This window comes from Physeter macrocephalus, unplaced genomic scaffold, assembly GCF_002837175.3.
Source record: "Physeter macrocephalus isolate SW-GA unplaced genomic scaffold, ASM283717v5 random_1323, whole genome shotgun sequence".
Taxonomy (NCBI): Eukaryota; Metazoa; Chordata; class Mammalia; order Artiodactyla; family Physeteridae; genus Physeter; species Physeter macrocephalus.
In genome coordinates this window covers 6,430-20,628 of record NW_021146348.1, presented here as the reverse complement: position 1 = coordinate 20,628, position 14,199 = coordinate 6,430, and the positions used below count along the sequence as shown (strand labels likewise).

Here is a 14,199-nt window from a genome sequence, read left to right as displayed (position 1 = left end):
TTCTAACCACTGGACCGCCAGGGAAGTCCCAATAATCTTACGGTTTAATAAGGCACTGGAGAGGCTCTAGCAAGAATCAAAGGTCTGACTGTCTTTTAGATCCATCCCTACCACCCCCCTTCCTAGCCAGACCAGAGGGTCATTCACTCTTGCCTGCAACACCCCCCCCAACACACACACACACGCCCCCCTGACTGACAGGAAATGTGTGGAGCGCAGAGCAGCTGACAAACAAAACCATCACAGGGGTGGAGCTCATATTGGACACCAAAGAGATGGGGCCTTGAGGGAAAAGACGGAAAGAGAGCTAAGAAAACTAGAGGGAGGGAGAGAGAGAGGTAGGGGGATAGGTTGTGGAAGGGAGAGGCAGGGAGGGTGAGGGCCACTCTGCCCCCAAGGTGTGATCACGCGGCGCAGCCCCAAGGTCTAGGGCAAGGCCCAGGCCCACGGGAATCGCAGGGCTATGTTGGAAAGACCAGAGAGGACACCCCTGACTCTCCACCTCAATGCAGACTATGTAAGGGCTGGACCGGATCACATGAACCTGTCGGGAAGGCCATTTGAACGGTTTCCTAGATGTACTTCATGGCCAGACAATTCTGCCTGGACTGGACTGCCCCACACCTCCAGGAGAACGAGGGCTGTGCTGGGATTACCCAGGCAACTGGAGAAGCCATTGATCCAGCAAACCCTCTGACAAAATTAAGGGAGCTATGCAAGGAACCTTTGGTTGTGCGGAAGCTTAAGAGACTGAGGTCTGGTGTATGATCTGGCATAGAAAAATGTCCTTATTGGAAAGAAGAGGTTCAGAACCAAAAACTGGAAAGTGTGTGCAGTCACACAGAGTGGCCAGCCCTGAGCCCCGTCTCTGCAGGATGCTGCATCCCTGGCTGGCCCCTCCTTATTTGGGGATCAGGCTACCAAAAGCAAATTGTCTGGGCATCCGGATTTGCAGAGCAAGTTCAACACACTGCTGCTCCAATTGTTGGCCTTTTTAAAGACAGAAAGTCAACTTGATGCCTCAACGAGGAACCCCATCTCATGATATGCAATATTTATTTAGTTAGTTATTTAATCAAAATACTATTCCACTGCTGTGTGCTTTCTACGTGGTTCTACTGCATGAGGATGCAGTGGTGGTTAAACACTCTGAAAAACTATTAATATCTCATGAGTCATTGAAACAGTGCTGTTCGAAATAGTGTCGCTTCACTTTCTGTTGAGGGGGAAATGACAATACAGTTCTAATATATGGCAACAGTATTTTCTAATATCCCCAGGCTGACTCTAATCACTTTGAGGTTGTTAAAGTTTTCTCTGACCAGCAGACACTATTATTTAGAACAGAGCTTCACTTAGACATTCATGAGATCTCAGATCCAGAAACTTTTCCCCCAAAATTTGGAAATGGATTGCTGATGAATACAAAACATCCATGGTGAGAAGAGTGGGTTGACCTTCCTCCCTTTTGTCAAGATTTTAAAGTGGAAAACCCAGCCTTAGTGACCACCTGTGGGGACACTACCATTGTGTCTGCCCAGCCCTCGTGTTTTCTTGGGCTGGTCTGCTATCTTAATCAGGATTCTTGGGAATTCCCTGGCAGTCCAGTGTTTAGGACTCTGCTCTTACACTGCAGAGGACACGGGTTCAATCCCTGGTCTGGGGATGAAGATCCTGCAAGCTGCACGGCGTGGCCAAAACAAACAAACCAACAAACAAAAAATCAGGTTTCTTGGGTGGCAAGAGAAAATAAAAACCCAGAGTAAACCAGCTTTAGTGAAACACAGGAATGTATTAGCTCACGTAACCAGACTGGGAAAGTAGGGCTGGGCTGCTTTCAGGACTGGCGGGAACCAGGGACACAAATGCCATCAGAATTTTTGGTTTCTCATCTCCTCGTCTCCCTGTGTGTTGGCTCCATTTTTTTCAGGCTCAACTCTTCATGAGACCTGGGAGGGGACATGGCTACTAGCATGGCCATGCATGGCCTCACTTCCTAACGAAAGGAGAAAAAGGGCCCCTCTCTCCCAGATCCAGTTTAAAAATTCCTGTGGAGGACAGTGATTGGGACCAGTTTCTTGAATGACGGGGCAAGGAAAAACCATGACTATATAGTCGGGAGGGTGGATGTGTTAATAAAAGGATGGGGGAGGGGAGAACATTTAAGATCTACTTAATACATTTCAACTTTCAACAGTCTGAACGGACGTGTTCTACACCTACCTTCTTCTGGGACCTGTCCCTTCCCCTCCATCCAGAGGGAATCACCCTAGGAGACTGACCCTGCCTCTTTGCCATCTAGATTATTGGGTATGGGCACCTGCTGGTCCAGTAGCCTCCTCTCCCAGGAATTTTTTTTTAAGTTATTTGGGGTTTGGGGGTGTTTTTTTGTTTTTTTAAATTTATTTATACTTTATTTATTTATTTTTGGCTGCGTTGGGTCTTCATTGCTGCACACAGTGTTTCTCTAGTTGATGCGAGCGGGGGCCACTCCTTGTTGTGGTGCACGGGCCTCACTGCAGTGGCCTCTCTCGTTGCGGAGCACAGGCTCCAGGCACACAGGCTCAGTAGTTGTGGCGCACGGGCTTAGTTGCTCCGAGGCATGCGGGATCCTCCCGGACCAGGGAGCGAACCCGTGTCCCCTGCACTGGCAGGTAGACTCCCAACCACTGCGCCACCACGGAAGTCCCCTCTCCCAGAAATTTATTAGACCTGGGGCTTGGATATGCCAGCTTGGTCTGCCGCTGGCTTGTACTGTGGAGATGCTGGAGGAGCTGGACAAAAAGAGCTGGACCACAGCACAAAGGATGTGGCAATTTACAGAGGGAGGCAGAGGCAAAGAGCTGAGCATTCTGACAGGATCTGCATCTGGGTCCCAGTCCAGCCACATCCCTGCTGCCAGCCTGATGCAACACCCCCATATCCATATAACCTCCCCTTTCCCTTAAGGAAGCTCGAATTGCACTTCTATTGCTTGCAATCAAAAGCATTCTGATACTCTATCTCATCCGAAAAAACAAAAACAACCCCAAAAAACAGCCAGAACCTTTATACCCTGATACACAGCAGAGGGACATATGGTTATACGGCTGGGTTCTGGCACCAGCCTTCCTCAACTGAATCCGAGTTCTGCCTCTTACTAACTCTGTGACATCAGACAAGCTACTTGACCTCTGCGTGTCAGTTTCCTCATCTGCAAAAGGACATACTAATAGTACCTACGTTGTAGTGTTTTGAGAATTAAATAAGTTAATCCATGTTAAGCAAAGTGCCTGGTGTGCAAAAATCACTCATTTAACATTAGGTATTATTCATAGTAGGAGAGGGCAGTAGTGTCTGGGAGAAATTTTATCATCTCTTTAAAGAGCAAAGAGGCAAACCAAGGGAGATAACTTCCCACAGAGACACTCTCTCTCTCTAGCCATTGTCCCAGCTTGTTAGATGTGCCATGTTGAATCCTCCAGCCACCATTCCAGACACTTGGCTGTCAATTTATAGAAGGGATAACAAGGACTTTCTCTAAGAAAGTTAAAGTTTACTATAATGCTTGTATTGGGGTACAGGGATAATACCCACGTCAGACAGTCATTTTTAAAATGTGAAATCTAAGTGTCAACGTATATATATATATGGAGTGGGTGATGAGACCTGTGTGGGTTTTACTCCACGTGCACAGAGTCTTTATAAGGGAAATGTCAGGTGGTCTTTATTCATATGTCTGCAAACACAATAACACTAAAGGGAACAAAGAAAAGCCCAGGGGTAAAAATGTCGAGCGCCAAAAACTGTGACATTTGCAGGGATCGTCGGTGTGTCTGAAAATCCACGTCGGTTGGATTCTTGGCTATCCTTTCATTGACTCCAGCAGTCACTAGGTTTACTAGGTTACAGCAGTTAACACGGGAACATGGTTAGCTTATCTTAGTTTCATTTTTAGTGATCTAATTTTGAGAACAGCTGAAGAGGCGTGGAAATAAAGAACAAAGCTCGAGCCATATTTTTTTAAAACAGGAAATTATATTTTTAAAAAAGAATAAAAGCAAGAGAAAAAAAGAACAGAAGAGAATCAAAACCCCTGGGCGCTGGCTGGGTCTTTTTGACTTTATAATTCCTTACGTTCATAAATAATCACATTCAGATCTCCCTTCCTGAAGAGTGAGCTCCTCGAGGTCGGGACCCAAGCCTGGCCATCTTTGTCTCCAGGCAGTGCTCGGCCTGTGCCTGGCCCACACCAGGACCCAGCTGTTTGACCACTTGCTGATTGAAAGGTAAAGGAAAGCAGGGGGACCAAAAGGGAAAGGACAGAAGTAAATAGGACAATTCTTGGAAGTTTGCACTTGAGTTCCTCAGAACTGGTGCACCACTTCACATTTATCTTACATCCATTACAGGCAGTCAGAATCCATTTCATAGATATCGCTATCCAGCAAAGCATGCTGCATCCTTTAGACACTCAGTATTTACCAGAACAAATAAAAACGCTTCTTTTAAGATCCATAATTTGTCTCCGGAATATTCAGACAAGCTCACTTCCTCCTCCTTCCTATTTCTCATTACTCATCCTCCCCCAGCCATTCCCCTCAGGGTCCCGGGAACACCCTGAGGCTTCCGAACCACTGACTTTGTTGACTTTGCTCTTCGCCGGGATGCCCTCCCTATTGGCTAATTTAGGAATTGATTTCAAATCATTTCAAATTATTCTTTGTTTTACTTATTCTAGTTGAGCCAAACTACAATGTCAGCAGAAACAGAAACTGCACAATGGAGTGCGGTAGTTAAGTCACAGACGCTACAGTCAAACTGCCTGTGTTTGAAGCCAGGTCTCGCCAATAAATAGCCAGGTGTGCTCAGGCCAGTGACTTACCCCTGCGGGCCTCAGATTCCTCATTTGTAAATGAGGATAAAGATGCTAAGAGTAGCTAATAACCACCTTACTGAGTAGGGTTGTTGTGAGGATTGAGAGAGTGACGACACGTGAAATATTCAGAAGAGTGCGCGGCCCATAATGTTGTGAGAAGTGTTCCCGCTTATTAGTTAATCTCTAGTTAACCTCCCACAGAACCTAGCACTCTGCTGAAGAAATGGTTTTATCAATAAATCTATGTTCCTTTCTATAACTTTTTCTTGCATATATAGTACATATATAATGGATAACAATTAGAAAATGCATATAAGATATAGAAAATACATACAGCAAAAGAACACCAGCAATGCTACTTCCCAGAGAAAATATTTTCATATATTCCATTCATTAATTAAAACAACATTTACTGAGCACCTAATATATGAAAGACTTCACGCCCTTGATGGAGGTAAAATGATGAACAAAGACAGAAACGGCTCTTGCCGTGGAGGTTACAGTCTGTGGCGGGGAGACACGCCTTAAGCAAGTAATGATAAAAAAACATGCGAAGCTGCAACTGTGATACATGCTAGAACGGAGAGGTAGGTCCACGTGTCATTGGGTGATCTGACCTAGTTGTGAAGGTCTGTTACTTGAAGGTTGTGAGGAAGTGACTACTGAGCTGAGAATTAACTCATAGGAATTAACTCAGAAAGGTCAGAAGGGAAGGTTTGCCCAACAAAAGCACAGTGAACCCAAAGGCCCTGCACTGGGAGGGAGCTTGATGAGCAGAAGAGAGGAGGAGGGCCCATGGAGGCTGCAGAGCTCACTGGACAAAGCTGGCCGGGTAGGGAGAGGGCAGACCTACAGAGCTTAGAATCCTTAGTTTAGAAATTATATTCTCTATTCATTCAACAAACTTTGCCTATGAGGATCCAGGGACATACTAATTTTACATCAATTAGATTTATATCATATACTCCTTTTATTATGAACTTTTTTGAGCAATAAATATACAGTAATTTAACTCTCATTGGTGGAAATCAGTAGTTTTTTCCCAGCTCTCCACTATTACTAACAATGCTGTGACAGTTTTCTCTGGGCATTTGTCCAAATATTTGTTGACATACATTCCTGTAAGGGGAATTGCTGGTTCTTCAAATTTGTTAACATGTTTTCATCATAATCTTGTCTGGGAAATCAGCCTGTTCAACTGTCAAGATTTGATTCTAGGTTCTTTTGCGGTTGGTACCACTGTTACATTTAGAGGCATTCTTCGTGACTTTCAGAACCTGCTTCTTCATTTGCTTCAGTGTGTGAGGAAGTCCCTTCTATTTCTGATCCCCGTGGGTCTTTCCCACAAATTCAGATCACTCAGTACTGGCTGCTGACAAAATATCTTTACAGCTCTAGAATCCTAACTGTCCTACTCCTGGGCTCCACAGGAGAGGAAAGGCCTTCTTCTCTGTCTGTGAAGGATCTTCCTCTGGACTTGAGACACATTGAAAGAGAAGACAGATTCTGACATTCCTTTCCTCTCTTCTGCCTCCTGTTTTGTCCGGCTCCATTTTCATGCAATAAATTTACTAACTTGTTAAATGCAGATGGAACTCAGATGATTCTACTACAGACCAAGGTTTCCCATTCTACTGAGTTGATAGATGTCATCTTCTCCCGAGTCTGTCTTTCATCTTCCACTTTCATCTACTGGCAAACTGTCCTTTTTCTCTTTCAAAAATGCTGTTTGTATCCTAACCCTTAAATGACCTTCTAAGGACCCATTTACTTTTAGGTCATAGATAATTTCTAGGCTTCTAATGATTTACACAGCTAATCTATTCGCATTTTCTTTAGCGGTTCTTTGCATTCCATTTCTTTATTGCAAAAAAACCTTTTTCCAAGGTCACTGGGTTGCTCTTGCTTAAAGCAACCAATCTTTGGTTAGGACTTTGAAGGATACCAAGTGTCTAGGTAAGGTTAGGCTTACTATGTACAGGCACAGTGTGAATTGCATTATATAGGTTATTACTTTTAATCCTCACGACAATCCTGTGGGATAGGTTATCATTCCTTCCCGGTTTGGGGATCTATCCCATTTTACAGATTAGGAAACTGAGGCTTAGGGATGCTGTCCCTCATCTATAGTCACACAGCTACCATGTGGGGAGTTTACTTCTGCTTGTAAACCGACATGAAGAAAAGGGAGGCAGGCTAAGAAAGAAAATATAAAACGGGGAAAAGCAAGCAAAGGAAAACAGCAGGTGGGCGTAAGCTTTCCTTTTGCCTTTTCCTTCCTCCGCCTCCGACCCCGCAAGGCCGAGCCTCCAACGTGGCCCGCACGCCTCCTAGCGGCCGCATCTCTCCTGCCGGCACTTCCGGCCTCGGGACGCTATCATCAGCCAGCGCCCGGAGTCGGCGCCGGATACGTGCGTGCGTGTGGCGTAAGACGTCGGATGAGGAGGCGGGCTTTCTGGCTCTGTCCAAAGCCATTTCCGTCAGGAGCCGGAAGTCCGTCCTGGATTGCGTCGGGAGAGGCCTGTTCGTGGACCTGAACCCTGGGGCTGCTGGTCCTCCCGCGCCCGCTGGTTGCCTCATGGTGCGGGCCGCGGCCGCCAGCCCCCGTGCGGATCTGCGGCGCTGAGGCGCCGGGGCAGCGCGCGACATGTCGTCGGGCCTCCGCGCCGCCGTCTTCCCCCGCTGGAAGCGCCACATCTCGGAGGAGTTGAGGCGCCGGGACCGGCTGCAGAGGCAGGCGTTCGAAGAGATCATCCTGCAGTGTGAGCGGCTGGCGGGCCCCGGGAGCGGGCGGGCGGGCCCAGCCGAGGCATGCGGGGCGCCGACGGGAACCCGAGGCCGAGCCCCCAGCGCCGCTCGCGCGCCTTGAGGCCGCCCCGGGTACCCAGCGCCTTGGACCCCCCCAAACGCCTTTTTAGATCTTTTCTTCTTTCACTTTATTCTTGGGTGTGACTGTGGTGGGTTTTCCTCCTCAACTGGGTATTCTTAACGGGCAGGCACCGTTCACGTCTGTGTTTGTAAATCCTAGCAGCTCACACAATGCTCGTGTTACTTAAATAGGCCGGTTCCAGAAACATCCTGTTTCGGGCATCGTGTTCCTGAAACGGGCACTGACTTTAAGCAGTAACTCGCTCCGTTACCGTCGTCTTCAGAGTGTAGTGAAATGTTTGCCTTTCATTCCTGAAGATCTGTTGTTCTTCCTCCACCTTGGTGTTCTTTGACTATTACATATTACACATCTTGAGTCTTAACGTACTTTTTAGTTGGGACATCATAGTGTTTACTGTTGTTGAAAACTTCAGTGTGAAAGAGGTGGCCCACACCCACCCCCGCTGCTGCAATTAGAATACAGAAATGTTTGTGCCCTTAGACGCCTTCTAAAGAGCATTTCTTTGCCCCCCCGCCCCATTTTACCATAACTGACGACACATTTGGGGGAAGAAACGGGGCACTCTTCGGACCTCTGGTTCCGTCTCCCCCTTGAAGTAAGCCTGCAGATCTCAAATCATGTTGATGATGCAGTTCAGTGTAATAGTAGGTGCCCTTTATTGAATTCTGATTGTGCTAAATTTATGGTTCCTGAACTTACCTGCACATTAGAATCAGGTGGGGATCTTTTAAAAATTGTAAAGCCCACGCCACATCCCAGACCAACGAAACCCCAGTAATAGAGGTGGGACACAGGTGTCAGTATTTCTTGATGATCCCCAAGTAATTCTAAGGTAGAGACAAGCTTGAGTGCTGTCGTAAATATTTGGCATGTGTCGTTTCACTTTATCTTTCCGAAAATTCTATGAAGCAGGTCCTGTTGCCCTTTTTACAAATGAGGAAATTGAGACTGAGAGAGATTAAGTCATTCCGCTGGGGAGGTACAGCAGATTAATGATAGGGCCTGGATTTGGACACAGACTTGATGGCTCCTGACTTTTTTGCACTTTTGCCTCTCTCATTGGGTCCCCCAAGAAACGGCCTTCCTTGCTTTCACTGAGCCCATCCTCTTAACTAAAATGGGGAGAAAAGGGAGATGATGAATGTGCCACTCCTGTGCTAATTCCTTACACTCTTAAGAAGCTGGCAGCCCAGTGCTCTTTCAGAAAGCCAGAAGCACAGGAAACTCCTTGCTGAAACGGTTCCTCATGGGTTACATAAATTCAGGTCATCGGGTATTTCATCGTATGCTTATTCTTTAAAAGCTAATACACACTGAAAGTCAAATTGGGTTGGAGGTCTGACGACACTCCCCTTATAGCCTCACTTACCTGAGTCTGGCTTGCTGCATCTATAAAATAGGGGTGAAGCTCACCTTGCCTGCTTCATAAACACAGTGCTGTGCATATAAGTGCTTTGAAAGCCATTTACGTAACTGTCTATAAATGGAAGGTGCTTGTAATCACATTGACACAATTGAATGTTTTTCTGCACTTTGAAAATGGACATCTTGAAGGGGTGGAGGATGTTGGAGGAAAGTCAGAAAGACAGGTCAGTCCTGAAGAGGGAACATGTCTTAAAACAGCTATAGTGAGTAATGCATGCCCGGGAGCTAGGAGAGGAGGCTGAGAGGAGGGACAAGAGGGCAAGACAACCTTGGCCTGTTAAAATCTGCAGTTGAGGCAGGGGATTGACATTTGGGAGATCACTTCTAGTTTGACTGTGGAACAGCCTCACTCTTCATTCCTCGCTTCCCAAAGCAGTCAACCAGAGTTTCCTGTTCAGTCCTGCCTCTGAGCCTGAAGAGAAAGATGAAAAGAGGCTATGGGGACAGCAGGTGGCCTTTGAGTGAGAGGAACTTTTAAGAAGGATCCCTCTTGGATACCTCATGTCTTTGATATCACAGGGCACCTAGCTGTAACATTTTGAAGATCTTATTAGAGCCCTTTGACACTGAGGAACATTCAAGGTTGGAATCACTTCCCTGTTCTCTTGAGCTAATTTATTAAATTAATATTGATGAAGATAGTGTTTCTGTTTCTGCCCACGATTTCCATTTTTAGATATCAAGAAGTAGGACTCAACTCTTTAAGAGGAAAGATAAGCTATTCTAACAGGAATAGTCACTAGCATAAACCCTCTCCAACTTTTGCTGTGAAGCAGTGCTAATTTCAGATGTTTGGGATCTGTGAAAGCCCCCGTCAGGTGTGGGTTTTCTGTAAGTTTCCCGTGGTGACTTTCTTGTTCTGCTTTGTGCACCCTCTTCCACTAATGATCTCACCAGCCCCCAGCACGCATGCCATTTCTTGCCCTGACTTTTCTTCTGAATTTCTGCACTGTGTTCCCTGTCACATTTATTAAGTTCCAAGGACTCATTTTCTTCCTTGAGCTCTCTGCTCCTGTGTTCTCTGGCATGTTAGGATCTTGCACCCAGTTGGACGAGCAGGGAACCTCAGAATAATCTTTCACTTCTTACTAATTGATATCTTTTCATGTCACTGCCTGCTTTTAAAATCTGTTGTTTCGCTATTGCCAGTAAGAAGAGGTCTGAATTTCTCATCCTGCCCTCTCATGTGTTGGTGCAAACTTTTATTTCTAGCCACTTACTGAACAGCTCTCTAGACCTTCCGCTTGGACTGTCTGTCGTCTTCACCTGTGAAACCATCTGAGAAAATGACTAAAAGTTCATTCTTCCTTTTTATACTTGATCTCCACCCCACCCCACCCCCACCCCCACCCCCATTACACTTTTTTAGCTCCTTGAGGTCAGGGACTCTGGTTTGTATTTGTATCCCTAGTGCCCTGATCTTAGATTAAATATTCCAGGGACTCCCTGGCAGTCCAGTGCTTAAGACTTGGCCTTCCAGTGCGGGGGGTGTGGGTTCGATCCCTGGTCAGGGAGCTAAGATCCCGCATGCCTCACAGCCAAAAAACCAAAACATAAAGCAGAAGCAATATTGTAACAAATTCACTAAAGACTTTTTAAAAATGATCCACATTAAAAAAATCTTTTTAAAAAAATTCCAAATATAATAAGGTAAAGCTTTCCTCTGTTACTTAGAGGTGCATAGCACTTCACTTTTCCATTGTGTTTTGGTATGTTTGTTGCCTCTTTCCCAGGTAGAAACAGGTAGCTGTGGGAGTAGAAAGCATGGGCACGGGGGCATTTTGGAGTGATTTTTCATAGGTTCCTTTGTCTGGGCTGCCTGTGCTCGGGCCAGGAAGCGTCGAAGGAGTGCATGTGCCTGGAGTTTGGACGATTGCTGTAATCAGTGGTAAAGTACAGGGCCTAGTACTTTGATACCTCGTAAAAGTGAAACGTGCCCAGTCATCTTCTGGTTATTTCTTTGGTCCAAATCTTTATAAGATGTTAGGTAGTAATAAAGTATACCTAGGTTGTAATAACTTTTTTTTTCTTTGCTAGATAACAAGTTGCTGGAAAAGTCAGATCTTCATTCAGTGCTGGCCCATAAGCTACAAGCTGAAAAGCATGACATACCAAACAGGCATGAGATAAGGTATTCTGAAACTATCCTGTATTATTTGTGTCTCCTGAGATAAGGCATTCTGAAACTATCCTGTATTATTTGTCTCCTTTTTAATTGAAATTTGTCTCAGTTCATTTGTCACTTCCCTGATTTTGAAGCAAACCAAGTACTGTGTTTGTGCTCCACTTTTTGTCAGTTCCTTTCAAGTAAAAACTTCTGAAGCCAAATAACTAACTATTTAACTTTTTTTTTTTTTTTTGAAGGTAGGTAGCTACCCACCTAGAAGGCTCATCATCAGTACGATGTGAGCTTGAGAAATTGCTTAAGGCGAGTAACCAGGCCAGTTCCTCCTGTAGCCTGCCAGGGTTCACTTTTTCTAAATAATCAGACAAGTAAGCATTCTTGAGCAGATTTACATAGATCTTGTCAGTACAGGATTGACTGGCCTGTAAACATAAGCGCTACAGGTCTATGTGATCCTTTTTAGTTCAGTGTTGTTTCCATGAATCTTAGTGTGCGGTCAAACCAGTGGGTTGCAGAAAGCTTTTTTTTTTGAAGAAAGATTAGGCAGAAATCTGCATTTTATAGGAAGGGTAAGTATTGCTTCACTAAATATGTGAGTATGTGTTCATGGTGGGGAGTTTAGTATCTTTACTTGGGTCGTTCATGTAAACTATCTCTTTTTGAGGGTCGTGGTCCAAGAAAACCTTAAAGCCATACTTCATCAGAGCGGCTTAAAGGGAATCATTCTAGAGTCTTACTGTCCTCCTTTTCCATTTGTTCATCACGTTTGCATATTAAATTTTGTGGTTTGTATGGGAACAGTACCCATTGTTGCTCTAAAATCCACAAGCTTTTTTGCATATCAGCTAACATTTAGCAATTGTAAAAACAAAGTTGATGGTAATTTAGGATTTTAGGAAAAAAACAAATGCTGGGTGTAGCTTATTTCATTTACTCCTATAGCCATATCTGCTAACTACTTGCCATCCGTGTTTCCTCATCTGGTGGGATGGTGTCCAGGCAGACCGGAGTAGAAAGAGGAACAGATGGCCCGGCCTAGGTTCCATTTTTGCTTAAGAACAATTCAGGAGATCGTGCCTAGCTGTGGTCCTGGGAGGCCTTCTGCAGGATTTAAAATATTAGCTGCTGTGTTCTGGTCAACTTTAGGTGTAGAGAATCCATTTCGCCCTTTTTCATCTAAATTCAGTCAACTGAAAACTTGAAACATTTTATTTCTATCTGGTTAGCCTCTTGGTGACTATATTCCTGCATCCTTTATCTGTCAGCGAAACTCATTTGCTTGGAAAGGTACAATAAATAAATATACAACATTCTTTTAACTGAGTGTCACTGGGGTGGTAATTTAACTGGAAGTCTGTCCTTCCTGCAAACTTGTGTTCACAGTCAGGCCTCTTCCTGACTGCCTCGTTTCTGTTAACAGTATCCTTATTTTCCTCAAGTCAGCTATGATTCCTTTTTCCCTTGGTGTCCTGCCCCTCCCCCTTTGCAGTCACCCAGGCCTGTTGAGTCTTTGACCACAGTGTCCTGTGCATCTGTCCCTTGGTTTGCATTTGTGTGCCACCGAGCTGCGTTGCTTACCTATGCTTCCATTTCTAGACTATGGCAGGGGTCTCGTTCACTCAGTCATTTTGTGACTGCAGTGTGGGCCAGGCGTTGGGATACAGAGATGAAAAAGCCAAGAGTCCTTGTTCGCAAGGACCTGAGCCTCGTGGGGGAGAGTAGCTCAGTGAGATGTGTGCTAGTAGGATACAGGCATTCACAGAAGACGGGGATCTGGTTGGCTGCTTTCTCTCTTCTGGGCTCTCAAGTCCTGCCTGTCCCATTCTAGTTAATCTTAAAACACACTGTGCTTAAAAAGCTTTATCTCATCAGTTATCTGACTCCTCTCTTAAGTGTTTTAATCCCTTTGCTTACTGAATAAATCAAAGTGAAACTCATCCTGGGAAATAGTTGATTCCAACAGTTTTCTCAGTATGCTTGCTAGACCGCAGCCTCAGAGATTTGTTAGAAATGCAGAATGTTGGGCCTCACCCCAGAGCCCCTGTTTTCAGAAACTCTAGGGGTGGCATCCAGTAGTCTTGTTTTAAGAACCCTTTAGGTGATTCTGATGACCTCTAACATATAAGAACCACTGCTTTAGTGGTTACTTAGTCCTTGTGAACTATCCGAGACACCCGGGAGCATGTTAGAAATGCAGATTATTGACCCTTTTCTTCATCGACCTGATGAATCGTTCTGGGATGGGGCCCAAGAATCTGTTAAAACCTACTCTCTAGGTGATTCTTTTTTTTCTGCCTAGTGAAGCACTGTTATTGGGCTTTTGTAAGAAGTTTGACTTTTCTTATGAATAAAATTGGAAGTGGTAAAAGGCTTGAGCAGAGGAATGAGTGCCCTGTATCCTTGCCTTTTCTCAGGATCCTCTTCAGCTCCTTGGAGGAACAGACTAGTTTTGTGTTGTTGTTTTTTTTCTCGGTATGCGGGCCTCTCACTGTTGTGGTCCCTCCCGTTGCGGAGCACAGGCTCCAGACGCGCAGGCTCAGCGGCCATGGCTCACGGGCCCAGCCGCTCTGCGGCATGTGGGATCCTCCCGGACCGGCTCAGCGGCCATGGCTGACGGGCCCAGCCGCTCTGCGGCATGTGGGATCCTCCCGGACCGGCTCAGCGGCCATGGCTGACGGGCCCAGCCGCTCTGCGGCATGTGGGATCCTCCCGGACCGGCTCAGCGGCCATGGCTGACGGGCCCAGCCGCTCTGCGGCATGTGGGATCCTCCCGGACCGGCTCAGCGGCCATGGCTGACGGGCCCAGCCGCTCTGCGGCATGTGGGATCCTCCCGGACCGGCTCAGCGGCCATGGCTGACGGGCCCAGCCGCTCTGCGGCATGTGGGATCCTCCCGGACCGG

General features: G+C 46.0%; 1 protein-coding gene across 1 annotated transcript in view; it reads left to right on the top strand.

Annotated features, from left to right (window-relative positions):
- Positions 1–7,350: 7,350 nt before the first annotated feature.
- Positions 7,351–14,199, top strand: part of LOC114485325 (autophagy-related protein 16-1-like) — an 11,249-nt gene continuing 4,400 nt past the window's right edge. The window contains exons 1-2 of the mRNA XM_028486556.2: positions 7,351–7,620; positions 11,211–11,304. Of these exons, the coding sequence (XP_028342357.1) occupies positions 7,506–7,620; positions 11,211–11,304 (209 nt within the window). The 5' untranslated portion in view covers positions 7,351–7,505. The remainder of the gene's footprint in view (positions 7,621–11,210; positions 11,305–14,199) is intronic.